The sequence below is a fragment of the Bos javanicus genome, chromosome 2 (genome assembly GCF_032452875.1).
Source record: "Bos javanicus breed banteng chromosome 2, ARS-OSU_banteng_1.0, whole genome shotgun sequence".
Taxonomy (NCBI): domain Eukaryota; kingdom Metazoa; phylum Chordata; class Mammalia; order Artiodactyla; family Bovidae; genus Bos; species Bos javanicus.
In genome coordinates, this window is record NC_083869.1 from 24,863,503 (window position 1) to 24,890,850 (window position 27,348).

Sequence of the window (27,348 nt, forward strand, 5' to 3'; positions counted from 1 at the left end):
AGGTAGCACTAGTGGTAAAGAACCCAACTGCCAATGCAAGATACATAAGAGATGTGAGTTTGAGCCCTCAGAAATAAGAGATGTGGGTTCAATCCCTGGGGTCAGGAAGATCCCCTTGGAGGAGGGCATGGCAACCCATTCCAGTACTGCCTAGAGAATCCCATAGATAGGGGATCCTTGCAGGCTACGCACAAAAAGTCCCAAAGAATTGGACACGACTGAAGCAATTTAGCATGCACATAAGGCTTATTTACTCTTACTTTAGACATAATTTCTAAAGGTATAGGGACACATGCTTCAGAAGCTGCAAACTATCAAGGGAAAAGAGCTATCTGAGTCAGGCACAGTGGCAGAAGTAAACATTTACAGTTTGCATCAGAGACTAGAATAAATAAGTAAATGAATAAGCCAACAGCAATCTGGAGCCACAGTGTAGAAACCGACAGCTCTGTTCCTCTCAAAACCTTAAATATCATCAGGAAATTTTAATACAGGAAAATAAATTTTCATGTTGAGTAACCTAGAAAAGATTGCATGTAGAGTATGTATTTTTAAAAGTTTAAAAAAAAAATAAAAAAAATAAAAGTTTAGGAAGTTTGTAATACACTGTAGAAAAACTTACATAAAAAAATATAGCAATAATAAAAGTAATTTAGACATTTAAATTCATAGATTTAGGGTACCTATAAAATCAGATACATAAAATATTTCTTTCACTAATGATAGAGGATAAATGAGGTGTCACAGTGAAATATCACTCTTTGTATTATCTGCACGTTAGAAATTTAAGAAAAATAAAATTAGGACAATTTCACAAAGAATCAAATTAATTACAAAAGAGGGAAGGTAAAAAATCTATTCAATACCCCAAATCGGAATCTGAGTGAAGCTGAAGAACTGATGGATCTGTATCCCAATGCAGCGTCCTAAATGGTTGTAGGACAACCATGAAGCATTAGCAAAAAAGGCCATAAGTTAGTCAAGCAAATACATTCTATGAATAGCTAAAGCACTGTTCACAATTAAAAACCACATGTTCCGGTTAGTACAAAAAAACATGAGATATCACTCAAATGCTCTAGTTCATGCAATGCAAACATACAACCTAGAATAGTTAAAAAGACAGTATTTTCAGATTTTAAGAAACTAATCTTGCAAAATAATGGATAAGAACAGACAAAACATCCAACATCCCAAATAACACATTATTTTTGGATGATAACAAGCTAGGCTATACATATAGTTGAAATTTGAAATTTCCTAATGAAAAAAGCTTTAGTAAAAACATCTTAGTTAACATATCATAATCTTGCCCAAAGCATTAAATGTGTGCAGGAAATTGTCATATTGGTAAAGGAAATGAGTCAACACATAAGCCTTTTGGTAAGAAAACCAAAGACTATTCCACTGGGATACAAAATAGCTTAAGTTTCCAAAATGTGACCCTTATGTAATTTATGGGTTAAGCACTGCCTTGGGCTTACATGTCATCTGCTTTAGAAAGCAACTAAAGATTTCTGTCTCTAGGAAAAAGCAGACTTTTTTTTTGCCAGGAAAAATATTTTATGTTCCAAGAATTTATCTAAACTAACTAAGCTTTTGGAGAATATCAATCCTAAATAAATATTTGGTTGTGTTTAGCCTTGCCTTTTGGGTAAACAACTTCCACGGGATCTTTTCCAAAAGATTTAAGGAAAATTTAGTCATTACTAGAATAAAAGGTCCTTCCCACACTGGTACTCCTGTAGATTAGCAATATGTAAGATAATTATGTACAGTACCATATGATGCTAGAATCCCTATTAAAAAGTTAAGCACAATACATTCAGTGCTACCATCTTTGTCAAATATATTTGTTTCTCGTTTATGCAACAAATTATAATGTACAACTAAAACTACTATAATATTTAAATATAAGAAATGAAATCTTTACTTGCCTATACAACTTAACAGTAAAAGCGATCAAATGAAATAGAGAAATGCTTCATTTTAAAAATATAAAGAAAGATTTTGGGATTTAAATGGTAAGTGTATACACAAAGAAAGAAGGGGCCACAGTGAAGATTTACTTTATACTAAGCAATGAATAGCAACAAACTCAGGCTTTGTTAAACCAGAAGAGGTTCTATGAGATGCTCTCCAAGGAATGTTCTGTACATACCCTTTACATTCTCTAAGAGTTCGAGCTGTTACCAATGACATAGAGCTCCTTGTTAAGGATGTCATTTTGGTCTAAAATAGAGTAAAACTCTACCTCAGAACAGAGCCAGTACTGAAAACATATTGCACAAAGTATGGGATTATATTAAAGGCATCTCCAGACATATAAATTAAAATTTTAATATAATCCTGACACATATAATCAAAAGCCCAAAAGATAAACTGATCAAGAATGTAAAAAAGGAATAAGGAGCATGGATTACTCATTGACTAACTTATCTAAATCTCAGAGTTAACAGAAGTGATTAAGAAAGTGAACTAGAATCTTAATGATATGCAACTTGCCAATCAGCAAAGTTACAGAAATATCATTTTTCATGGCCTCCTATGTATTTATTCATAAATTACCACCAGGCCAAATAGAAACTTTTGGCATTGAGAAATTGTGATTCAGATGTTTTGATATCATACTTGGTAATGTCTAATATGTTTTTTTCCTACTCCCCAAGTGCAGTAATCGTCGACCGTCTTGGCCAGCTGAAGGAGTTGAGTGTATAGGTTTATACGTCTCACATGTCTTCATGCATTTCGCTGTTTATTTTTTCATTATCATCATGGCAGCTCAATTTATATCCATTCTTTTTCTTTCTCAGACTCTAGCATTCTTTTAAAAAGTCACATATTTTAAAATGCAACTTTACTGCCAATATCATCAATTAATCAACAATATTAATTATTTCTCTATTATGGAATCTGGAGATGATTTAAAGGAATTCATAGTTTTCTCGCTGGGTGTACATATATATTAAAAAGTGAACATATTTAGTCCTCTTGAAAATTAACAATTAAAAATCAGTTTGGATTCTCAAAGGAGATGACATATATATTAAGACTAAAAAGGTATCAAGTCATCTCATTTAAAAAGAATTTATTTTCTCTCCCATTAATCTTGTATTCATTCTCTAATAAAAAAACAAATACCCTTTTTAAAAAGTATCTTTGATATTAATTTCTCATTTTGATATTACTTTCTCAAATGTTTTCTCTGCAACCACCCTGTGTGATTTTTCAGTCTTTTAACTTTACTGAGGCTTTCAATAACTAAGTCAAAGATCTCTCTTGGTAATTGTCACATTGCATTTGAAAATATGTGCATTGTTATAAAATATCTTTGATCATGATTTCTAACATAATTTCACAGTGATAACAGACTTGAGAGCACAGGTATGATTTCAATATCTTTAGACCATGAAATTTTTGCATCTTGTTTTATGTCCCTGGATATGCTCCAGTGTCTCTAGGTCTATAGTCTATAGGAACTGAATAGAATTTGTATCCTGCTGTTGTGTGAAAATTGTATAAATTTTAATTATGTTGAATCGGTTCATAGTGCTTTTCAGGTCTACTATATCCTTCTACTTTTCTGTCTGTTCATTCTACTAATTTTTGAGAGTTTGACATTGAAACTCCAACTAAAAATACTTATTTTAAAAAACTGCAATATAGTGGAACTATATGTAACTTTGTTCTGCATTTTCCAAGTCTCCTGTAAATGTTATCATATTTTCATAACTTAAAAAATAAAAACACATATCCCTAAAGATACTTAACTATTCGTTTTCTTGTTTTACATCTACAAATCTACACTTTAAACACAAGTTAGTACATTATTCTTAGGATTTTTCAATACAGTGAATACTATATTTAAGTTATATAAATTAATGAGCATTAGAATCCAAGTTCCATGAAGGCAAAGACCAGGAACATTATTTTCTTTGCTAGCCTATAGCACTTAACATTAAATTGGCAATTCAATTAATATGTATTCTAACAAAATAAACATATTTCTTAAGTTATTTATTTCCTATACCAATTTACAATATTCCAATTGGGTCTCTCTAATAGTCTTTAGGTTTTTCAATGAAACTCAGGTGATCATATTTTAATTTGCATATGCTACACAGTATTTTTGAAAGCAAACTAGCTGATGCTGCATTATAATCTTTCTATTCTTATTCAAAATCAAGAACAATGAATTAACACAATACAGTATATGCATTAAAATAATATATAATATCAAGTAAGGAAATTTAATAAATTTTTTGTGTTTTTTACCTTGGGAAATATTTTTACTTTGATAATGTATTATAAGGGGAAAATAAAACCCTTCTGAAAATGCCACTTGTTTTACTAGGAAAGGAATACTAACATATTTGTATAAAAATACAGAAGTACAAAAGCATGAAACAAATTTAGCCTTTAAAAATGCATTTAGACTAAATAAATTCAGCCTTTAATCTACAATATATTCTTTTATCATGTCACTTAACGTCCAAAAAGAGTATTGTTTAAATCTGCAGTTTCAGTTCTGTAAACAGAACAGGTTTGGAAAGCACATCTCAAATTCAGATTGGTGAGCCTTTTGTGTCTTCTAATTGTTAATGACAACTTGATTATTCAGAACTGATTAAAGGACTGAGTTTATGGATTAGTTAGCCCCTTTTCTTCTTTTTTTGTCTTGTCTTTTAGATACTCATTACTTGTTTGCAACTTCAATCGAGGTGCCTGGGCACAAAGAAGATAAAACTTCTTAGCTTACTTCTCATTAAAAGGTGTTTAAGTTTTCCTGAGGAAGACATTTAACTTCCTAGCCCAAAATAAGGATTCTGAACAAAGATTTTTAACTGGCTGTGTTTAGTTTCATTTCAGTTGCAATAAGAAATAAAAATGTAAGATTTGTTAAATAAAGATTTGGTATTATTGGCAGTGTGACGAAGAGAAGTAATACTTTTCTCAGTATGGTATTTGGAAAGAGGTTGAAATCTTACTGAATGTTTGAAAATCAAGTCCCAACATGTATGCAGGATGATAAAACAAATGTGAGATACTGTTTTACAAGGAAGATGCAAGTTCAGGAAAACTTGGCAACGAACTTTTTTTTTTTTAATTGAGGTATAACTGGCATATAATATCAGTTTCAAGTATATAACATAATGATTTAATATTTGTATATATGGTGAAATGATCACAATAAGTATAGTTAACATCCATTTTACATAGTTACAAAATTTTTTCTTATGATTTTCTCTTTCTCTTTAAGACCCAATCTCTCAGCAACTTTCAAATATACAACATACTATTGTTAACTACTGGAGAAGGAAATGGCTACCCAACTCAGTATTCTTGCCTGGAAAATCCTATAGAGAAGCCTGGCAGCCTACAGCCCATGGGGTCACAAGAGTCAGACATGATTTAGCGACTAAAGCACCAAAAGGTGTGTTTATATATACATAAACTGCTGAGTACAGTCTCCATGCTGTACATTGATACCGCCATGACTTAGTTTATAACTGCAACTTTGTACCCTTTGACCCCCTTCACCGCCTACCCCTTACCTCCCCCGCCTCTAGCAAACATCAAAAATTTTTTAAATGAAAATAAAAATGAATCAATCTCTTCTCTGTATCTATGAGCTAGTTTCATTTTTTAAATTTCACTTATAAGTGAGATCATACAGTATTTGTTTTCCCTTTGATTTCTTTCACTTAGCATAATGCCCTCAAGCCAGTAAATACTTTTTAAAATTTTTATTGAAGCACCAGTAAACACTCAATGTTTCCTTAGCAATTATTCCTTATTCTTGATATTTTATGCATTATTATTTTCTACCTAATTAGAATAACTTAATAGAATAGAATTAGGCTGTTTATTTGAAATAAACAATTCAGTTAAACAGCCTAATTCTATTCTATTATTTCAATTACCAAATGGAAATTAAGCATAAGAGAGATTTTACACTATTTATACCCAAAACGCTCACATAATAACTAATACAATGCTGCTTAAATAGAAAAAATAATTTAATGAATTAACACTTCTACTTTTAGTATAAGAAAATCAGCATAAATCAGTTAACTAGTCAGTAGCTAAATTAATCAAGTGTAACAGTAAAATAATGTTTTTAAAAAATTTCCCCCCAATTTACAACAATTTCTGTGTCATTTAGATTTCAAAATGTTACAACTACCTCAACATAACTATTTAGAGCTGCTCTATACCACTGACAGTAACTGCATAGTAAATGCATTCTATCATTAAAATATTAAAGGAAAATTACTGTACCTAGATCCCACGGCGCCATCTCCAGAGTCCTGGCTCCCAGCTTCGCTTGGTGTGCTCACAGATTTGGAGGATGGAGACATAGGAGGAGGGACTAAATAGTGAAATAGACAGGTATCCGCTGTTACTACACGCAGAGGTTGCTCAGCTTATGACGTTTCAAAAGTAATTTAATATGAAGTAATTAACAAAAAAGAAAAAATAATGGCAAACCAAAAAACGAAAGTACATGAATGAAAATGAACAGTAAAAGAAGAGGAGAAAGACAAAGTTAACAATGCATGCTGACGATTCATGCAATTTCTCTGGCAAAATGCATTTGGGCTTTATATTAAAAAAAAAAAGGCAAGATTATGAAAGGATGCATTTTCATCTCGGCCAACACCAAATGTGGGTACTAATTTTCAAAGGAAAGCATTCCTTCTCCCCTTTCTAACTTTTTGCTTTTAAGATCACCAGATCATTTATTTTTTGTCGATCTTTTCTTTCAAAAAAAAATTAATGTCTTAAATGATATAATTTTCCCCTCCAAAAAAATAAATAAAAAGAGCCAATTTAGAAAAATGACTACCCGTAAAGGAATGACTCCTTTAAAAGTTCATTAGTTTCCAGCAATTTGGGTGAAAAATGCAAACAGGCCATAAAACAACATGCCTTCTAGACATGATGCATAACATAAAGTGATGCATGCAACTTAAACAAGGCAAGGCTTAATGGTAACTTCCTTACCCCAGTATTCAGAAAAAACTGAAGTGTACAGACAAAGATACAGACACCCAAAATATTCTTAATCCCTTCTTATAGAAAAATACACATTTTTCACAGTATATAAAACAAACAGCAAATGCTCTCCCCTAACTTGTTACTTTTAACATTAGATACCAAAAGTTGAACATGAGTATTTCATGCTATTACACTTGTAAACTTTTTGATTACCATTTCAGGGAGTATAAGAGGATCATCACTGCCATCTTCTGGTTGAATTTTACCATAAATGCCCCCAACCCCAAGTATCTTTTTAAAATAATTTTTCAATGTACAATATCAAGTGACTCATACATTTTATGTTGAACTACAAGCCCTTCTTTTAAAAGTTTACTGAAAAGAAGGTTAAGTTCCTAGTTATATAGGAACCAATCTAAAGAAATATGTACTTAATTAAAAGTCTGTGTTTTTGGAATAGTCACATTCACTGAATCCTTAAAATTATGTTTAAATGTTTACAGATGCTTCAGTAAAAACAGTGGGTCTGCAAATCTAACAAAATGCACAACTATAGTATGATGACTTATATCTTAAACATAGGTACAGAACAGATCAACCTTATTTTTCAATGCCAAATTCTACTGGAAACCAATAGGAAGATTAGAAGGAAAAAAACATAGCTAGTATGTTGATTTCCTGAGATACTGTGGTTAATTCTTGCTCAAATTTCAAAAGACCATAAAAACATAATAAAAGGTTTCTAATTTTGCAATTAAAATCTCTCAGAAACAATGCTGAAACCAGACTGCCTGTATATAATTCACATGTGGATAGTACTGCACCAGGGACTGCACGTATAACTCAGAGTAGCCAAACATGACTTGTATCTGAAGTCAAGAACTTCAATGTCCCCCAACTTCTCTTACTTTGCCAACAAATGTCCATCTAGTCAAACCTATGGTTTTTCCAGTAGTCATGTATGGATGTGCGTGTTGGACCGTAAAGCTGAGCGTCGAAGAACTGCTGCTTTTGAACTGTGGTGTTGGAGAAGACTCTTGAGAGTCCCCTGGACTACAAGAAGATCAAACCAGTCCATCCTAAAGGAAATCAATCCTGAATATTCATTGGAAGGACTGACGCTGAAGCTGAAGCTCCAATACTTTGGCCACCTGACATGAAGAACTGACTCATTGGAAAAGACCCTGATGCTGGGCAAGATTGAAGGCAGGAAGAGAAGGGTCAACAAAGGATGAGATGGTTGGATGGCATCAACTCAATGGACATGAGTTTGAGCAAACTCAGGGAGTTTGTGATGGACAGGAAAGCCTGGCGTGCTTCAGTCCATGGGGTCGCAAAGAGTCGGACAAAACTGAGAGACTGAACTGAACTTCTCTTAGGTTAAGTTTTTCCTCATCTTTTTGTCCAACTCTCAGTGTGAGGCTTCCCCTTAAGTCCCAACTGATATAGTAATAAAAGTAATATCTAAGAATGGTTTGTCTACTGTGCTGTAAGCGTAAGCACAAATATGTATATTGAGTTATAGTGAGGTACTACAATGTTTTCATATTAAAGATTTCCAAAGAAGAAATTTTTAGCTTTTTAAATTACATACTTAACTTTAGGCTTAGGAAAATAATTTTTCTAAGTATACATAAATGAAAGACTTGAGGAAAATAGTGATATTACTATCAATCTAATTTTGATAAATTATAAAATTCTTTTCCAGTTAATGTTTTTTTCCCCTTTCTGGTGACTTTAATCAATAAGTTCCTTGCCAGTATTTTAACTAGTTAAGACTGTGTTGAAATAAAAAATAAACACAGGGGTGATGCAATCAAATTATCACAGATCTTCAGCCAAAAGCAAAATAAATCACAACTTCAAGTTTGTAACTAGACAAAAATCTCTTTCTCAGAACTATTCCTTCAACCAGTAGACAGTTTTCACACCAGCTGATAAAGACACTCATTAAGGACTCAAAGTTTTATCTGGCCCACCAAACTCTTCTTACATCAGTCTATACCACAGAAGGGACAAATCTAGAAAAAGAAGATGACTATCTTTGAAAAAGGAAGAATGTAAACAGGAAAAAAGGGAAAGGAAGCATTATTTGGTGACTACCTTATTTTAACCTAATTAGTCTAGAAAAGTCAAAGAATATAGTAACTGCACAATAAGGCAATGTCACTATACTCCCAGCCTCCAATAAACAACACCCAAAAATGAATAAATGCGTGCACTCAGGAAGGCTTAAAAAAAAAAAACACAACTAAATAGCTCATAGCCACTCAAATTTCAGCAAAGACTTGAATCTAGAATTCATTTTTAAAAATGGTTTAAGAGTACAATCAGCTTTAGAAATAACATAAGCTTTATTAATTAGCCTTTGCCAAATACCTGAAATATGATTTGTATGATTAGAACAGTGATTCAATCAGATTACCTTCACCATAGAGTTCTGTATATAGTCTAAAATAAGGCTTTAAAAATAGCACCAAATAAAAGATTTAATATTAACATATGAGTGAATCAGGTGAATGAATTTAAGCTTCTTAGAAGTTTAGAGCAGAAATATCTAATCCTTTCTTCAAAAACCAAGGAAGAAATGTGAAGTAAACTGAAAGACAAATCTACCCCCATTAACTGCACCAATCATGCAAGTAATGCTGAAAGGCTGTGACACTGATTCTTTACAACAAAAAGCTAACCAAGAACTAAGAAGGCCTTTCCTACTAGCCTAGAGCTTGGCCTTCCTTCCTAGGATATAAAATTAACACTGCTGCCAACTGGTCTATGAAGAAAACAACTAGAAATTTTAAAACTACAAAGGACCTGGGTATGCACCTAGATTTAGAAACGAGAGTCAACTTTGAGTCAACCACTGAGAACTACACAGACATGAACAAGGATGGTGCACAGCCCAATTATCTTCAAAGAAAGTCTCTAGCAAGAAGGGGCTCTTGCCAGGAAGAAGAACCCAGAAAAGGTGGAAAGCCAAAAAAAGTAAATGTAGGGAGTGTTGGCAGAGCACAAATGGGAGGAATGAGATTCTGTGATAACCAAACATAGCTCATCTATGACACTTGGCACTCAAAGGCTGAGTTACATAGTAATGCCCTCTTGTGGCTATAAGTGTTTCTAGACTGGAATATTAACATTTAAGTAACTGTTTAAGTTTTCATACTTTATCTTTTTTGTCTTGAAAGATGATGCTTCAAACTTTAATTTTCTGAAATATCAATTTCTTCCTTTCCTATGACCCCTTCTTCTGATAGCATTAAATCCCTCCTCTGCTGCTAAGTCGCTTCAGTCGTGTCTGACTCTGTGCGACCCCATAGACGGCAGCCCACCAGGCTCCCCCATCCCTGGGACTCTCCAGGCAAGAACACTGGAGTGGGTTGCCATTTCCTTCTCCAATGCATGAAAGTGAAAAGTGAAAGTGAAGTCGCTCAGCCATGTCCGACTCTTAGGGACCCCATGGACTGCAGCCCACCAGGCTCCCCGTCCATGGGATTTTCCAGGCAAGAGTACTGGAGTGGGGTGCCATTGCCTTCTCCGAATCCCTTCTCTAACCTCCCCAAAATGTTTCCTTTATTCTCTTTAATGTTTCAGAGCACATGTAAATTTTCTAAAAGAAATTAATAAAATTTTATAGTTAAAATACTATAAGGAATCATTAAAATTAAGCTAAACCTGAAAAAAATGACTTGATAACATAGATATTATTCTATCTAAAAATCAGAATTACTAGTTATTAGATAAATAAGTGCTAGGGAATGTTGTACATGATGATTAGAGTTAACACATACATAACACTGCTGTATGATACATAGGAAACTTTAAGAAAGTAAATCCTAAAACTCATCATTAGGAGAAATTTTTTTCTTTTTATCTATATGAGATGATAGATGTTAACCAAACCTACTGTAGTAATCCTTTCACTATGTGTGTGTGTGTGTATATATATATACACATACACACACATGCATATTACATATACACATAAATCAAACCATCATGATGTACACCTTAAACTTATACAGTGAATCTGTCAATTATTTCTCAATAAAACTGGAAAAATCAGATTTAAAATATTGGAAGTTACAAGAGAGGGAGATAAATGAAGCTATACTTATTTTGACTACCAAACTTCATTTATTCTGAATAAAAAACTGATTATCACAGTATACAAAATCAATATACTATGCCCTACTGATACAGATTCAGGCTACAGAACAATTGACAAAATCTGTTTTCATCTCTTTGTAAGATGGTTAAAACAGCAGTCACACATTCAGAAAGATTCACTTTTTTGGGAAGTGTGGGAGATCAGTGTTTATTAACTCCACATTTGATAAAATATGTCTTGAAAGTTGTGCCTAAAATTAACTTTCTTAAGACTGGCCACTTAAATGTCATTAAAAAAATAATCAAGCCATATTTCTTTTGTGAAATATTCAAATTTCAATTTCCACTATGCACTTTGCTTAAATTTAAACAAGATTTTGTTGTTATTGTTTTTAAAGCAGATGGCTTTTATTGGTCTTACTAGGTGGAAAGACATATGACCTAATAATAATTGAACAATCATTTAAGCGTCCAGTCTGCAATGGACACCAGGGATAAAAAATGTAACATGCTATCACTGCTCCCAAGGACCTCTGACAAAAAAACAATCAAATGATCAAATAAATAAGAATCTATCAGCAAAGAGAAGCTAAGAGCAGTCTTATTAGCTGTATCTCTTTAAAAACACTAGTACTTTTCAGTAGAATTTTTTCAAAAAAGGGAAAAAGTCCATTTTAGCTAAAACCAGACTGATGTTTTTAATAAATCCTTTTGAATATTCTTGTGGTGTTTTCATACTTCTACGATTTAAAATATTTAATAAATACATTTCTAGTGAAAATAAAAACAAGTATCCATCCATGTTATGATACAGAAACTATTTTTATTGTTACAAGCAAGAAAGTTTGACAGCCAATGCTTTCGCCTGTATCCTTTATTCTCCAGGCCTAATTTCAAATAAATACTAGAAAGATCTTTAGATACTTGTGAGAGAACAGAAGGTGGGAAACTACACAACTCACTTAATGAGATTACTATGATCATTATAATAAAACCAGACAAAATATAGTAAAAGGAAAAAAACTATAGGCCTGACTCTGAGTTATAGATGAATCCCTAAATATTAGTGTTACGTAAGAAAAATATTCTCTCATAACTAAGATGGATTTATTCCAAAATGTAAGCATGCTTATACATTTGAAAATCTAACAATATAAACTATATTAACATTTTAAAAGACAATAAAAAGCATATAATCATCTCAAAATATGAGGAGATCCATGAGTTTGTCATACATAGTTTGGTGATTTTAAAGAATGTCAAAATTCTTTGTGAATGTGGGCTGGGACTTAGTGACTCTTCCAACAGACAGACAATGGCAGAAGCCATGTTCTCTGACTTCCAAGGGTAAGTCATAAAACGGACAGCTTCTTCCCAGCTCTCTTTCTCTCTGGACTGCTGACACACTGCAGCCAGGTGACATGCTGCAAGGATACTCAAGCAGGTAGTTTTATGGAATGGCCCACAGAGATACGATCGCAAGCCACCCACTAACAACAGAAGCCAACCTGCTGGCCAGATGACTGAGCAAATCATATGGCTGGTAAAGCAAATCCTCAGGCCCCAATCAAGGCTTCAGATGACTGCAGCTCAGACTGATCTTGACTTCAACCTCATGAGAGACCCTGAGCCAGAACCACCAAGCTAAGCCACTACCAAATTCCTGACTGGCAGAAACTATGAGTGATAACAAACCTTTATTATTTTTTTTTTAAAAATCAAACTGATACAAGAACAAAAAACTTGAATAGACTATAACCATTAGAAAAACTGAAATGATAAGTAACTCCTGCTCTCCACTATCCTCTGGGGACAAAAAGCATAATCTGAGATAATTTTACAGTTGAGTTCTACCAAGTGTTTAATGAAGAGACAATATCTATCTTTTACAACTGCTCCACAAAACAGCAAAAGAGAAAGCTATCCAATTTATTTTAAAACCATAACCACGGTGGCCACAGAACATGAACAGCATAAGAAAATTACAGGCAAATTTCATTTATCAGCATACATAGAAAAACCCTAAATAACATAACTAAACGGAGAAAAATTAGGTTGGATCTCTACCTTCTACTGTATTAAAAAAATGTAACATAAATATCTAAAGGTTTGAAGGATAAAATAATAAAGAAAATGTAGAATATATTTGTATTCTCAAAATAGGAAAGGATATCTTTTAAAAGACGACCAAAAAAGGGGGGGGGGTTGTCTATAATAGATCTGACCACTATTAAAATAAAAGATTTAAACATATCAAAATGTTCGATCCTTGTTCAGGGATCTAAGATCCCACATGTTCCAGAACAACTAGCCCCGTGCTGCAACTACTGAGCCCATATGTTCTGGAGCCCGTGTGCCACAACTAGAGAGGCTGTGTGCCACAATCACCAAGCCCAAGCACCAAACTAGAGAGTCCATGCGCTGCAAGCAAGACCCCTCATAATGCAAAGAAGATCCCAGGTGCCGCAACTAAGACCCAGTGCAATCAAATGAATAATTCTTTTAAATGAAGGATTGTTTCAATAAAAGATACTATGATGGAAGCAATCTAAATGTCCACTGACAGAGGAATGGATAAAGAAGATGCGTTACATATATACAATGGAATATTACTCAGCCACAAAAAACAAAATAATGACATCTGCAGCAAAATGTATGGACCTAAAGCTGTCATACTGAATGAAGTCAGACAGAGAAAAACATATCATATGATATCACTTATATATGGAATCTAAAAAAAAATGGTACAAATGAACTTATTTACAAAACAGAAATAGAGTCACAGATGTAAGAAACAAACTTATGGTTACCAGGGGGAAGAAAGAAGAAGGGATAAATTGGGAGATTTGGACTGACATATACATAATAGTACTGTATAGCACAGGGAACTCTTCCCAATACTCAAACTATATGTGAAAAGAATCTAAAAGAGTGACATATGTACAGGCATAACTGATTCACTTTGCTGTACATCTGATACTAACACAACATTTTAAGTCAACTATAATTCAATAAAAATTTTTGTTTAAATACTGTAGATAATAAACTAGGAAAAGGTATTTTTTAAAGGACTAAAACAAAGAAGTCCTCTCTTAAGTATACAATGAACTCTTACAGCAAGATAAAAAACCCTAGTAGTAAATGGACGAAGAACATGAATATGCAATTTGTAGAAGGGAAAATGTGAAAAGTAGATAAAAGAAAAAATGGTCATTCTCACTGTAAACAGATAAATGTATATTAAAACATTTTGACATACTATTTTATACCCATCAAGTAGATAAAAATTAGAAAGTCGGATAATATCAAGTGATGTGGATACAATGAAACAGTTACTTTCTCACACACAGGTAGCAGAAGGATAAACTTAGTTATTCTTCAGAGTGGTAGGTAGGACCTGAAAAATGTAAGTCTACAATAACATACCAAGCCAATTCTTCAGCATACATTCCAGAGAAATTCTTCCACAGTCCTTTCAAGGGAAAAGAATATATTCTTTGCAGTGTTGCTTGTGAAAGCAAAGCAAAGAGAGAAGAAATCACTAGGGAACAGATAAGTAAAATAGAGTATATGATAGAATATTATGTATCAGTCAGAAATAAATAACTAGATGTATATATTAACAACATGGGTAAATCTCAAATACAAACCTGCTTTGAAAAAAAGGAAAAAAAAAAAAGTGAAACACAGAGCACAATACCACTAATGCACATAAAACATATCCACACGTAGATATATAAAAACTTGAAAAATGTCAACACGCGCCAGACTGATCAAAAGGATGTATGTTAAAAACCCAAGAATCAGTACTTAATGCAAGACTGTGAAGGAGAATGGAATTGGAGATGGGTAATGAAGGAGAAACACACACACAACTAAAGAACATTCAAGAATAGATGATGGAGGTGGGCCATAAACTGAGAAATATGAGCAAGTGAATTTAGTGAAACTGAAGTCCTAAAGAGAATAGAAAAGAAAAAAAAAATCCTACAGGAGAAAACCAAAGCCAAAGGCTCAGAAAAAAATGATCACTTAAAGCTTATACAGCAAACAAGCAACTTGGTTTAGGTTCTAAGGTATTTTTTTCTTAAACAAGATAAAAGTGTTTCGATTCATTTACTTTTAAAATTGCAATATGCAACATAAGTTTATTAAATAAAAGACATAAAAATTAAAGTATTTCTACCTTCAAATTTTATCAATAAGAAAAAGACAAATAAGCTGAAAGGGCTTCCCTGGTAGCTCAGCTGGTAAAGAAACCGCCTGCAATACAGGAGACTCCAGTTTGATTCCTAGGTCAGGAAGATCCCTTGGAGAAGGGATAGGCTACCCACTCCAATATTCATGGGCTTCCCTGGTGGCTCAGATGACAAAGAATCGGCCTGCAATGTGAGAGCCCTGGGTTTGATCCCTGGGTTAGGAAGATTTCCCTGGAGGAAGGCACGGCAACCCACTCCAGGATTCTTGCCTGGAGAATCTCCATGGACAGAGGAGCCTGATGGGTTACAGTCTATGAGGTCGCAAAGAGTTGGATATAACTGAGTAACTAAGCACAGCACAATAAGCTGAAAGAAATAACAATGAACCCAAACCATGAAAGTAACCAGCTTTTTTCACTTTAAAACTTTTTAGAAATAGTGACTCTAATAAGACAGGTGTAATACTTAAAGACTGTTATGCTACCGTTCACAACAATAGGCATACAGCAGGTACTACCTCTGTTATTTGTCCTCTGGACTAGATGGAATTAGCCCACAAACTAACCCTGAAATTTTAGGTCCCTGAATGACAAAAGCCACATCAAACTAAAATACTATGTAACAGCACCCAGTTCAGAATTATTTTAAGTAAGCATTTAATGTCTATATGTAACAAGATTGTCCTCAGTACTTTTACTATTTCAGCTTTTTGGTCTAGTACTGTTATAAAAATGAAGAGTCCAGAAAAAGAACAAGATTAAGTCAAACTGCTGCCAAAATCAGCTACCAATAGGATTTCCCTTATTGGCACCGACAGCAGAAGGTTATAGGCTTCTCCTTCCACTCCTATACCTTTGAACATCAGTACACTTTTAGAACTTTGATTCACTATACCTCTCTTTAACTTATAGAAAGGATTATAGAGTTAAGAAGATCAGAATCACAATCATCTTTGAGCTTAACACAGTATGGCACAGAAAACTAGTTCAAATGTCTGTTGAAATAAGTTACTGATTTAACAAGAAAAGTCAGTTGGCTTATGTTAATAAATATAGTCTCACAGCTCTTCTGAACAAACAAAATAACTATGTATTAACACATCTGAAAAAAGTCAATTCCAAACATTTTAAGATTAATGCTTTTTTTGAGGCACAAATAAGAAAGATATACAAAATACACTAAATCAACTCACTCATCTCATGTATATCTGAGCTGAGTAAGATCTATGCCTCCCTTTTATTAACAGATATAATCTTATCCTTACCAATGGGGGATTCTGCAGTTAGACCCATGCTTTGAAGCAATGCTTCAGCTTCTCTTCTTTTTTTTTCAAGATCTGATTCTTCTTGCACAGGAGCAACTGCTTCCTTCTTCTGATCAGTCTAAATTTTTTAAGTTAAAACTTAAATTTACATATGGTATGAAACATTTCCATTTGCAAAAATACATATGTTTTAAATAATGTGCTAACACTGTATACATTTGGAGGTGGGCTTAGTTTTGAATACACATTATAGTCACTAAATGAAAATCATTCTCAGAGTTTTAGTAAAAATCTCCAAATGATATGTATTAAATTGATTCATTTTTATATGTAAAAGAAGTTCTCACAAAAACATTCTGAACAGATATGTTCAAAAGTACAGTCAATTTCTATTTAATTTATAATATGAAATTGCTATCCATGGTCAAGAATTGTGGAAATCTCACAAATACATAAATATCACAATGCTATGAAAAAAAAATAGAGACTATCATTTAAGACATAACAAATTTTAAGTAAATGAACAATTTGATTTGTTGAAAAAGTACAAGTGCCTCAAACTTCTATATGCAGTCTTCACTGTCTTTATGCAACTTTATGTAGAGGATGTTTGTCAAAAATTCATCTAGAGAAAGGTTTTATTTTTATCAACTATTGGTCTTATTTTCACGGTTTGGTAAAATTAAAATTTACTCTTCCATAGCACAAAACATTTTTCGTTATTGAAATTTTTACCAACTTTTATTTTAGCCATTTATAGTTTTAGCAAAATCTTCCAGTTATAACCCTCAATACTCTCAGATCAATACTCTCAACATCTTAAGGGAAATTTAAGCCTTAAAGGGAAAAGTCTTATGTATACACCTCAAAAGTCTATTTCAGCTAAGACAACCATTACTCATACAACTATCGGCAGTGAACTTTTTTTAGTCCTAATATTCTATCATACCATTTTAACTTAAAAGAGTCATCAGAAAATTTCATTAAAATAGCCAAATAAACTATATATTAGCAAGTAAACACTGTATCGATATATAACAATTAGACTTACTGTTTAATAGCACTGATTTAATGTCTCTTGTAATGTTTGATAAACTTTGAATTAGATATAAGTCATGTAATAGATATTCTGTACGGCCACTTATGGCCATGTTTAGAAAACAAATACCAAATTTGCTCAGTTCTGAAGGGTTCAAGACTACAGGTACTGGTTTGGAATGGTTCTGCCAGTCTTACTCATGCTTCTGTCAGTTAGTTTTTAATCAAATAGCTAACCGAAAGGTCCAACACTCTTACAGTAATGGATCACAAAAAGGTTTAGAATAAACTAGAAAATTCTTCAACTGTAGGCCTTTACAGCATCATAGCAATGCTGCACATAAATTGTACCTTTGGTTTTTCTTTTTCCCTAAGAGATTCCAAGAAGTCTTGGCTATTATTTAGGCCAGTGGTCCCCAACCTTTTTGGCACCAGGGACAAGTTTCATGGAAGACAATTTTTCCATGGACAGGGGGTGGAGAATGGTTTCAGGATGATTCAAGCGCATTGCATTCATTTATTTCTATTATTATTACATCAGCTCCACCTCAGATCACCAGACATTAGATCCTGGAGGTTGGGGGCCCCTGGTTCAGGCTATCACATAGAAAAACTTCACACTAATGTCACATTAGGAACAAACTATCTTAACACTGGCCATTTAAAACACTGAAGATAAAAATATACAAATCTGTCTACACAGGTTTCATAGGGACAAATGTGCATTTCAAGACAGGAGCAAGTAAAATATTTCTAGCTCAGGGTCAATGGATATTTGCCATACATAATAAAATCGTGATGCCAAAAGTCAGATCTAAGTATCTAGCCCATCTTCATGATAGTATCAAACCCACTTACCTGGTAAAAATATTTCAATGACCAACTCATGACAAAGGAGAGACAATCAATTAAGTAACCCCTTAATCAATTAATAATCTAGTCTGTATTTCTCTTTGCCATTATTTATTCTGACTACTAGCAGTTCTGACTGGTAAAATATTCAGATAAGCTCAAAGTCCAAAGTAAGCTATGATGCATATCATATTTTAACAGTAATTACAAGGCAGATGCCCCTTAGTAAACATATTCCTAGAAGACTAAATATGTATATTGAGCTTTTCACCTAGAGTGCTATATGTGCAGTCACAACTGCTGGAATTTTAACTATTCTGAAAGTATTAAAGGTATAAGCACTTAAAATCCAATTATTTTATATTATCTTAAAAAAAAAAATCAAACATACTTCCTTTTTCTTTCTTTCTTCTTCTTTCCTCTTCTTTTCCTCTCTGATTTGAGCCAACCGCTGCTTCTTACGTTCCAACTCTGCCTTTAATTCACTTTTGTCAGACATGTTTGCAACCTTAAGAAGCAAACAATCATTTACAATCATCATTAAATTGGTAAAAGGAGCACTCTTTTAAAACTCTGTCTTTCAAGAAGAGAACTGTCTTGAAAGGCCATGTAATTCAAGGTCATCAAAAGAGAACATGTACACTCTACTTTTAAAATAAAAGAAGCATATATACTGCTGAGACCTGAAAATCATTATAAACAGATGTATATAGGAAATATTCACAGTTGAGCATAGTAATTAGCACTCAGTAAACTCTTCAATGTTCACACGCTCAAATTTAACACAAAGTCTCTGGCTCTTAAAACAGAGGATGTGGATTGCCATTAAAAGCCAAGACAGCAAATCTGCTACCGGTTTTGCATTCACTCCTAGAAATCTGATAAAACAGGCAGTCAGACAGAAAATTCCTATAAATTCTAAGACTACCATGCAATAGTAATACTATGGAGAAGCAAAACACAAATATACCTAAAGGTAGAGCTTCCCTGGTGGCTCAGGAGGTAACAAATCTGCCTGCAATGCATGAGACCAGGATTCTATCCCTTTGGAAAAGGAAATGGCAACCCACTCCAGTATTTTTGCCTGGAGAATCCCACGGGCAGAGAAGCCTGGCGGGCTCTACAACACACAACATACAACACACACACACACACTTTAAGTATGGTGGGGTCGCAAAGAGTCGGACATGACTGAGCGACTCTAACACACTTTGAGTCAAAGCCCAACAACAAAGTCTGATTGAATAATTGCATACAGGTGACAGAACCGCTCATCCTGCGAGAGGCCGGAGCCTCCAGGCCTGACACATTCATTTTCTTAAAACTCCAAGAAAGATAAAGTCTCAGGAATTTTGTGCTACAATCTCCGCGTCTGGGTACTTTCTAACACACACCGGTTGAGCAAGGCGAAAAGGAGTCACTTCTCCCCTGGGTATGGACCAAGAGGGCGCGGTTCACCTAGGGCGTCTTAGGGAGGTGGCCTCGAACGAGCATCAAGGCTTCTCGGGGCCCCTCCGAAGGGTCCAGAGAGAAGTGAGTGGGTTCGTCGAGGCCCCGGCCTTCCTGACTCACCCCGCCTCTCCTTCCCAGGGCCGGGCTGGGCTGGGCGGCACTGTCAGCAGGCCAAGCCGCCCTTAGGGCCGAGACACAGCAGACAGAAGGAGACGGAAGGGCCGTCCACCCACCTGTTCGGTGGCGGGATGGGGAAGAGTCCGCCTGCCAGCAACTTCCCGGTAACGTCCCTCTCCTTCGCCCGCAACAGCAACAGCCGCCACCACTAGTTCCGCGGCTTCCCCCAGCACACAAAGAGGGATGGGCGGCGGCTGCTACGGCGAGAGCTTAGAGACAAACGGCTTCGCCCCAGCCAAGGCGCTCCCAGAAAGCAAGGCAAGGCCCCAGCTGCGGGGAGGAGTAGCCCCTCTACCACTTACCTGGGTAAAGCAGTAGCCAAGAGATGAGACAAAGACTCCACGCAGGGACCCGAAGCGTTTCCCCTTTGCAGACACTGGAAGACTAAGCCTAACAGCCTGGGGCTGGCTAAGAAAACGCCACCCTCGCCGGATTGGCTCCAAAGAGAACTACAAGCCCCAGCTGTGAGGGAAATCGGCATTCGGCGAGCAATGCACTCTGGGGGTAGTAGTCAACGGTAGTCGCAAAGCATGCTGGGACGTGTAGTGTTTCCTAGTCTTTAGCGTTCCCTCTTTGAGGCCTGCCTTCAAGATTCCAGAGACAAGCTTCCAGCTGTTCTGTTTAATGTAGTCTCCTTGGTTGGTCAGTTCTCACAATGTTGTATGTGTTCTATCTTAAGATATTTGATTCCACATTGGCCTAATTTTAAAAAGTGGTGAACTTAGGTATTACACTGCACATTTGGTGAACATTTCTAAAATATTTATACCGGTATTAAAAAATACCTTATAGAGGTTTAAGCAAAATCTGTAATACAAAATCTAAATTTTGAAAATGTAGTGTAACCTCACTGTCAAAAAATGTGAGAAATTGTCTTTAATTATATAAAGATTTGTAAATCTTTACTCAGTTTTCACCAGCGTTCATGGTTGTAAACTTGATTAGCTGGATTATTGCAGTTATGAAAATTAACAGTAAAACCTCTGATTGCTATATTTCCTCTTAAATTTCTTCCTGTACACATGGAATGTCTATTTGAGCCTGCAAATAAAATGATTACTGTTGCAATCAATGGATCAATAAGAATATGATGTACTCTTTCCCAGCCAGGGACCTAGAAATATTAGGAAAGGGTCAAAAAGAGAAAATTTGTGTACTAGAAGGTACACAAATAGTTCCTGAAGGAACTATTCAGGATGCAATATGGAGAGACAAAAAAATAAAAAATAAGAGACAAAAAAAATTCAGAAAAAAATAATAATAAATCTTCTAATAAGATTTAGAAACGTGGAGGATAGGAGGAGTAGGTCTAACAAACATCTCATGAAATTTTAGATGAGAAGGGGAGAGAGAGTAGAGTAGAGGCAATTTCAGATGAAAATACAGTTTTCCATAACTAGTGAAAATCACCAATTCACAGATTCAAGAATTCTGGTTAGTTGCAAATAGGATAAATGAAAAGAAATCCACAATTTGATACAGCTGAATGTAACTGTAAAAAAGAAAAAAAATCAATCCTGGAAATAACAAAAATTTCCATTAACTGATGAATGGATAAAATTGTAATATATTCATACTGTAGAATACTATTCATCAACCAAGAGGAATGAACTACTCATATACGTAATGGCATGAATGAAACTTGAAAACATCATGCTGAGTGAAAGAAGCCAGACGTAAATGGCTATGTACTGAGCTCATATTTGTGAAACCCTAGACAAGGCAGACTTGTCAAATAAGTCAAATAGTCATAGACTTATTGACTATGCCAAAGCCTTTGACTGTGTGGATCACAATAAACTGTGGAAAATTCTGAAAGAGATGGGAATACCAGTCTACCTGACCTGCCTCTTGAGAAACCTATATGCAGGTCAGGAAGCAACAGTTAGAACTGGACATGGAACAACAGACTGGTTCCAAATAGGAAAAGGAGTATGTCAAGGCTTATTTAACTTATATGCAGAGTACATCATGAAAAATGCTGGACTGGAGGAAACACAAGCTGGAATCAATACTGTCGGGAGAAATATCAATAACCTCAGATATGCAGATGACACCACCCTTATGGCAGAAAGTGAAGAGGAACTCAAAAGCCTCTTGATGAAAGTGAAAGTGGAGAGTGAAAAAGTTGGCTTAAAGCTCAACATTCAGAAAACGAAGATCATGGCATCCGGTCCCATCACTTCATGGGAAATAGATGGGGAAACAGTGGAAACAGTGTCAGACTTTATTTTTCGGGGCTCCAAAATCACTGCAGATGGTGACTGCAGCCATGAAATGAAAAGACGCTTACTCCTTGGAAGGAAAGTTATGACCAACCTAGATAGCATATTCCAAAGCAGAGACATTACTTTGCCAACAAAGGTTCGTCTAGTCAAGGCTATGGTTTTTCCTGTGGTCATATATGGATGCAAGAGTTGGACTGTGAAGAAGGCTGAGTGCTGAAGAATTGATGCTTTTGAACTGTGGTGCTGGAGAAGACTCTTGAGAATCCCTTGGACTGCAAGGAGATCCAACCAGTCCATTCTGAAGGAGATCAGCCTGGGATTTCTTTGGAAGGAATGATGCTAAAGCTGAAACTTCAGTACTTTGGCCACCTCGTGTGAAGAGTTGACTCATTGGAAAAGACTCTGATGCTGGGAGGGATTGGGGGCAGGAGGAGAAGGGGACGACAGAGGATGAGATGGCTGGATGGCATCACTGACTTGATGGACGTGAATCTGAGTGAACTCCAGGAGTTGGTGATCGACAGGGAGGCCTGGCGTGCTGCGATTCATGGAGTCGCAAAGAGTCGGACATGACTAGCGACTGAACTGACTGAGACAAGGCAGATGGAGAAGGAAATAGCAACCCATTCCAGTACTCTTGCCTGGAAAATCCCATGGATGGAGGAGCCTGGTAGGCTGCACTCCATGGGGTCACGAAGAGTCAGACATGACTGAGCGACTTCACTTTCACTTTTCACTTTCATGCATTGGAGAAGGAAATGGCAACCCACTCCAGTGTTCTTGCCTGCAGAATCCCAGGGACAGGGGAGCCTAGTGGGCTGCTGTCTATGGGATTGCACAGAGTCCGTCACGACTGAAGTGACTTAGCAGCAGCAGCAGCAGACAAGGCAGAATCCTAAACAATGACAAAAAGCAACCCACGGTTTGGTTGCCTGAGTTGGGCTGGAGAGAGTAACTGTCAAGGAGTCAAAAGGAAACTTCTGGAGTCATGGAACTATTCTGTTACTGTGGCTTGGTAGTATATTTTGCAATCAGAAAGTGTGAGACCTCCAATGCTGTTCTTTTTTGAGATTGTTTTTAGCTATTTGGAGTCCCTTGAAGTTCCATATGAATTTTAGGATGGTTCTCTTTATTCCTGAAAAAAAAAAAGGCTGAACGGATTTTGGGGACCGATTGTATTGAATCTGTATATTGCTTTAGGGAGTACTACTGCCATTCTTTCTTTTTAAAACCTTTAACCAGACTCATTAAGAAAAAGAGGGAGGGGGCTCAAAACAATACAACTAGAAACAAAAAAGGAGAAGTTAACTGGATACCACAGAAATTCAACGGATGGCAAGAGACTGTTACAAGCAACTGTATGCCAATAAAATGGACAACCTAGAAGAAATGGACAGATTACTAGAAAGGTCCATTCTTCCAAGAATGAATCAGGAAGAAATAGAAAATATGAACAGACCAATCACAAATACTGAAATTGAAACTATAATTTTAAAACTTCCAACAAACAAAAATCGAAGACCAGACGGCTTCATAGGTTAATTCTCTCAAACATTTAGTGGAGAGTTAACGCCTAACCTTCTGAAACTTTTCCAAAAAAATCCAGAGGAAGGAACACTCCCAAACTCACTCTATGAAGCCACTATCACCCTGATACCAAAACCATACAAAGATATCACACACACACAAAAAGGAAGAAATTTACAGGCCAATATCACTGACAAACACGGACGTAAACATTCTCAACAAAATACTAGCAAGTAGAATCCAACAATATACTAAAAGGGTCATACACCACAATCAAGCAGAATTTATCCCAAGGATGAAAAGATTTTTCAATATCCGTGAATCAATGTACACCACATCAACAAACTGAAGAATGAAAACCATATGATCAACACAGTAGATGCAGAAAAAACTTCTGACAAAATTCAACACTCATTTATAATAAGAACTCTCCAGAGAGTACTGCTGTCTTAGTATCTTCCAATCTGTGACCTTTCAAAGTCTTCTGTGACCATGGAATATCTTAGTCCTTCTTTAATTTCTTTCAATAAATTTTTCTTTTTTTTGCTTTCATTGGTTCTGGTTTTTAATATACAGGTTTTGGCCTGCTTGGTTAAATTTTATTTAAGTATTGAATTATTTTTCATGCTCTTGTAAATATATTGAATTTGTAATTTCCTTTTTGGGTTGTTCATTGCTAGAGTATAAAATACAGCTGAGCTTTGTGTGTTTATCTTGCATCCTAAAACTTTGCTGGATTCATTTATTTGCTCTAACAACTTTTTTTTGTAGATTCTTTAGGATTTTCTGTTCACTATGAGGTTATGTCACCTGTGAATAGAGATAGTTTTACTTCTTTCCAATTTACACATAGTTTATTTATTTTTCTTGCCTAATTTCATTGGCTAGAATTTCTGGTACAATGTTGAGTAAAGTGATAAGAGAGAGCACACTTGCCTTATTCCCTAAGGGGAAAAACTTACAGCCTTACTTCTTTTTTTTAAAGGTCAGAATATCTCCTCCTTTCATTGAAAGAGTAACCAAGATTATTTCATGGAGTCTGGTCTCTCTTAAGACCATGGGAAACCCCTCAGCTGTTATTTGGCCCTACTCACCCAGGGAACTATGTCAGCTGGAGGAACTGATGACTCCAGCTTTCAGGCACTGAGCTGAAAGAGGTGTGGGAAATACCTAGATATAGTTTGTAATTTCCATCCACTTCATAGGGAAGAGAGACTGTGTGAAACCCTTTAATTAGTTTCTATCTCCTAGTGTCCTGAAATTTTTATCTCAATGTGATTAAAGAATCACTGGCCAAACAGGGATGCATATCTGTTTTTCAAATTCTAAAATCTGATTAAGTAAGTAAAGGTATATATAGCCTTAGAATGCAGTACCATAAAACTTTTGAGATTAGTGTGGTAGTTCTCTATATGCTAATGACAAATGACCTTCATTATAATTTACAATTGAAAAAAGTAAGGTACAACCCATGGCTGATTCATGTCAATGTATGGCAAAAGCCACCACAATATTGTAAAGTAATTAGCCTTCAATTAAAATTACTAAATTAATTTAAAAATAAAAAAATAAAATCTAAAAATAAAGTAAGGTACAGACTATCTAGAATGAAAACCACAATCACAGAAAGCTAACCAAAATGATCACATGGATCACAGACTTGTGTAACTCAATGAAGTTATGAGCCATGCTGTGCAGGGCCACCCAAGATGTGCAGGTCATGGTGGAGAGTTCTGACAAAACGTGGTCTATTGGTGAAGGAAAAGGCAAACCACTTCAGTATTCTTGCCTTGAGAACCCCATGAACTGTATGAAAAGGCAAAAAAATATGATACCAGAAGATGAGTCCCTTAGGTTGGTAGGTATCCAATATGTTACTAGGGAAGAGTAGAGAAATAGCTCTAAAAAGAATGAAGAGGTTGAACCAAAACAGAAATCACACCCAGTTGTGGATATGTTTGGTGGTGATAGTAAAGTCCAGTACTGTAAGAACAATATCGCATAGAAACCTGAAATGTTAAGTCCATGAATCAAGGTAAATTGAACATGGCCAAGCAAGAGAGGGCAAGAGTGAACACTGACATTTTAGGAATCAGTGAATTAAAATGGACAGAAAGGGTGAATTTAATTCAGATGACAATTATATCTACTACTGTGGGCAAGAATCCCTTAGAAGAAATGGAGTAGCCCTCATAGTCAACAAAAGAGTCTGAAATGCAGTGCTTGGGTACAATCTCAAAAATAACAAAATGATCTTGGTTCGTTTCCAAGGCAAATCATTCAACATCAGAGTAATCCAAGTCTATGTCCCAAACACTAATGCCCAAAAAGCTTAAGTTGAATGGTTCCATGAAGACGTACAAGAACTTCTAGAACTAACACCAAAAAAGAGATGTCCTTTTCATCATAGGGGATTGGAATACAAAAATAGGATGTCAAGAGGTCCCTGGAATAACAGTCAAGTTTGGCCTTAGAGTACAAAATGAAGCAAGGCAAAGGTTAACAGAGTTTTGCCAAGAGAATGCACTAGCAACAACCTCTTCCAACAACACAAGAGATGTCTCTACACAAGGACATCACCAGTTGGTCAATACCAAAATCAGATTGATTATATTCTTTGCAGCCGAAGATGGAGCAGCTCTATACGTCAGCAAAAGCAAGACTTGGAGCTGACTGTGGCTCAGATCATGAGCTCCTTATTGCAAAATTTGGACTTACATTGAAGAAAGTGGGGAAAAGCACTAGGCCGTTCAGGTATGACCTAAATCAAACCTCTGATGATTATACAGTGGAGGTGATGAATGGATTCAAGGGATTAGATCTGGTAGACAGAGTGCCTAAAGCACTATGGACAGGGGTGTGTGACATTGTTCAGGAGGTGGTGACCAAAACCATCCCAAAGAAAAAGAGATGCAGAAAGGCAAAATGGTTGTCTGAGGAGCCCCTACAAATAGCTGAGAAAAGAAGAGAGGTTAAAGGCAAAGGCAAAGGAAAGATATACCCATGTGAATGCCGAGTTCCAAAGAATAGCAAGGAGAGATAAGAAAGCCTTCCTCAGTGATCATTGCAAAGAAATAAAGGAAAACAATAGAATGGGAAAGACTAGAGATCTCTTCAAGAAAATTAGAGATACCAAGGGAACATTTCATCCAAAGAGGGGCACAATAAAGGACAGAAATAACAAGGACTAACAAAAGCAGAAGATATTAAGAAGAGGTGGTAAGAATACACAGAAGAACTATACAAAAAATGTCTTAATAACCTGGATAACCATGATGATGTGCTCACTCACCTAGAGCCAGAAATCCTGGAGTGTGAAGTCAAGTGGGCCTTAGGAAGCATTACTATGAACAAAACTAGTGGAGATGATAGAATTCCAGCTGAGCTATTTAAAATCCTAAAAGATGATGCCGTTAAAATGCTGCATTCAATATGTCAGCAAATTTGGAAAACTCAGCAATAGCCACAGCCTGGAAAAGGTCAGTTTTCATTCCAATCC

At 35.5% G+C, this 27,348-nt stretch overlaps 2 protein-coding genes across 8 annotated transcripts in view; one reads left to right on the forward strand and one right to left on the reverse strand.

Annotated features, from left to right (window-relative positions):
* Positions 1 to 20,571, reverse strand: part of DYNC1I2 (dynein cytoplasmic 1 intermediate chain 2) — a 53,893-nt gene extending 33,322 nt beyond the window's left edge. For 2 of the 7 annotated variants that reach the window (XM_061435388.1, XM_061435374.1), the window contains exons 1-4: positions 20,151 to 20,300; positions 18,857 to 18,973; positions 16,576 to 16,693; positions 6,283 to 6,373 (exon numbers count right to left, since the gene is read on the reverse strand). In XM_061435388.1, the coding sequence (XP_061291372.1) occupies positions 6,283 to 6,373; positions 16,576 to 16,693; positions 18,857 to 18,964 (317 nt within the window). In that variant the 5' untranslated portion in view covers positions 18,965 to 18,973; positions 20,151 to 20,300. Of the gene's footprint in view, positions 1 to 866; positions 927 to 6,282; positions 6,374 to 16,575; positions 16,694 to 18,856; positions 18,974 to 20,037; positions 20,111 to 20,150; positions 20,302 to 20,396 lie in introns of those variants that run through there. The other 5 variants (XM_061435348.1, XM_061435365.1, XM_061435344.1 and 2 more) reach the window with 5 other exon arrangements.
* The window catches only part of LOC133258650 (small ribosomal subunit protein eS26-like), a 201,969-nt gene that overhangs the window by 153,603 nt on the left and 21,018 nt on the right, over positions 1 to 27,348 (forward strand). The window lies entirely within an intron of this gene.